At 33.7% G+C, this 2,840-nt stretch overlaps 1 protein-coding gene across 1 annotated transcript in view; it reads left to right on the top strand.

Moving 5' to 3' along the window:
* LOC106877620 (arf-GAP with coiled-coil, ANK repeat and PH domain-containing protein 2) overlaps positions 1–2,840 on the top strand; it is a 248,627-nt gene that overhangs the window by 138,679 nt on the left and 107,108 nt on the right. The window contains exon 12 of the mRNA XM_052976629.1: positions 2,456–2,476. Coding sequence (XP_052832589.1) covers positions 2,456–2,476 — 21 coding nt within the window. The remainder of the gene's footprint in view (positions 1–2,455; positions 2,477–2,840) is intronic.

Raw genomic sequence — 2,840 nt, 5'->3', positions numbered from 1 at the left:
GTCTCCCCTTACACACACTTCCTGTTTTGACACCACACTTCCTGTTTTGACACCACACTTCCTGCTTAACACAAACTTTTAGCCCCTTTTCTCTTTTTTTAAACCTAACACAACTCTCGATTTTCATGCATCCTTATTTTTCCAACCATTATCTAAATGGATTACCATTGAACTTTAAAAGCTCAAAGACAATACAATGTATTGGTATATTTATTTTTTTATATATTATTTTTTTATATATTATTTTTTTCATTCTTTACTTTTTTGTAACAAACATTTTCATTCTCCCTCTTCTTGAAAATTTGCCATGCAATGAAAGCCGGTTAGAAACCTATATTAAAATATGTTTTCAGTTTAGCATTCTGCCTTAGTATTATTTTTCATTTTCCTATTATTTTTCCACGTGCGGTTAACACAACCCCACTATTTACTGACTTATACACACACACACACACACACACACTCACTGACAATTATGCACATGCACACATGCATATGTTTATGTGTGTGTGTGGATATTTGTCCTTCCACCACTGTTTGACAACCCGTATTGGTTTGGTCATGCCTTTGTAACTTTGCAGTTTAGCAGAAAGAGATCGATAGAATAAATCTACCTAATTTCACATTGAAGCGTGTGCTTAACCAAAGGCTGTGGTAACAGACTTTTGCTCAAAGTGCTGTAAAATGAGAACCAACCAAGAACTTCATGACTGCAAAGCAAACTTCTCAACCATTTAGCCAGACCATATCCACATATAAAGATGGGATGGTTTACAAGAATTCTGATTAATTCGTTTTGTTTAGCTACTTCTCTGTCTCATAGATTTACTCAAGCTGTTGTTGTTCTGTGATTGAGCTGTCTGAATATTGATGAAATACCTTGTGGTATTTGGTTAAGATCCTTTTTGTTCCAAATTCAGACCCCTACTATTGCTGCTTTGGAAGTCGCTTAAAAAGTGATGAGTCTATAAGTGTTGGAGTGGGTGGCCAATGTAATCATCTGTACTGAAGAAGGTGCTGCTCTGGTATAGCTGCAAACCAGTGAATAACTTCAGCGGAACTGTGTGTGTGTGTGTGTGTGTCTATCATCATTATCATTTAATGTCTGCTGTCCAAGCCGGAGAGTTTGACCAGGGCTGGCCAGCTGGAGAGTTGCACCAGGTTCCAGTCTGATTTGGCATGGTTTCAACAGCTGGATGCCCTTCATAACGCCAACCATTTTGCAGAGTGTGCTGGATGCATTTATGTGGGACCACCACAAGTGCTTTACACCACCAGAAGGTTGTGGAGCAATAGAACTGTCCGTGTGTGTATGTATCTACTATAAAAGGCAGATTTTCTGTGTGTGTGTGTGTGTGTGTGTGTGTGTGTGTGTGTGTGTGTGTGTGTGTGTGTGTGTGTGTGTGTGTGTGTGTGTGTGTGTGTGTGTGTGTGTGTGTGTGTTTAAAATTCATACATTTACACAATTCCAAATTTCTTGGATTAAAGGATCACAATTAATATTCTAAATACAATTTGTTAGGTCACTGCGTCATTTTTTCACTCAAAATAATTCCTAATAATGAATAAAATCCATAAAACTACAGAAGTAAACATTTTCTCCCTAATAAAATCTAATTTCCTCTTTCTAATACAAATCCTTTCAACTCCTACTTTCTCTTATGAACCTTTATGAACAATCCAACAACAAATACAAAAAGAAAGGAAGGAGAAACACTGATAGTAACAGAAAACTATTTCAGTATCAAAATTGCAATTTTGTCTTCTTCGTACCAAAAGGAGATATATAATGATTTCTAGCACCATCCTCTTCTTCTCATGATGATGTTTACTACTAAGCTGAAACTCTTTACAATACTAACTCTGTTAACCACTTGAAACACAATGGTAATGATGTTGATGATCTTGTTCAATATTTCTCCTTTACTAATCGCTCAAAGTTGCAAAGGAAGATCATAGGTTTTGATTGTTTTTGTTTTAAAGATTATTCCATCGTCTCTAATCTATTGCTTCCTTTTCCGTGTATTTATCTTTTTTCTTTTTAAATGCTTATTTAACTGTGAACTTCTGCCTGCTTTATATTAAAACCGCTTCCAGGTACTAAAACAGTTCTTCTGAATGTTTTGAACTGTCTTAGCATGCTTCGAATGACTGGCTCTACACAAGTTTAGTACTGCCGTAGCTCTAGAAGTGGAAGGAATAAAAGAGAAAAGAAAAAAAAAAGCACTCAGCTGTATGCTGTTATCTTTGTAGTGGATGATAGTTTACAGCAATAATAATAATAGTAATAATAATAATAATAATAATAATAATGGTCTGTCTATACATTGAAAGTTCTGTAGTCAATGTATTTTCAAGTAGTTTCTCTCTCTCTAGAACACTTAGCTAATTTTTAGTTGTTCTAGTTCCAACTTCTTAATTGTAGATCTTTAAAAAAATTGGTATCTTTTTACAGACTTTCAAAATAACCAAAAAAGTAAGTTGATGCATATTTTTACCAATTAAGTCTTCCATTTCCTTTCTTTTATTTTTTTTTTTTTTAAATCTCACTCAACTTTTTTTTTTTTACTTCTTAATTTCGTTTTCTTTTTTAATTATTTCTTAGTTAGTAAATAATATATTTTTTTATTTCAATTTATCCACTCATTTGTTAATCTTTTTAACTCTCGGCTCATTCGCTATGGTTATTCCATATCTTCATTACTCAAATATACTCAGTTATAGCCATGGATTAATCACACACACGCACATATTCATAATACATAGATTGCATCAACAAATTCATCTTTGTATTTTTTTCTTTTTTTTTTAAAGTAGTTCCTGTTAGTTTTCTCTCTGGA

The sequence above is a fragment of the Octopus bimaculoides genome, chromosome 25 (assembly GCF_001194135.2).
Source record: "Octopus bimaculoides isolate UCB-OBI-ISO-001 chromosome 25, ASM119413v2, whole genome shotgun sequence".
Lineage (NCBI taxonomy): Eukaryota > Metazoa > Mollusca > Cephalopoda > Octopoda > Octopodidae > Octopus > Octopus bimaculoides.
The sequence above is the reverse complement of the archived record's forward strand: the minus strand, read 5'-3'. Positions and strand labels throughout refer to the sequence as shown.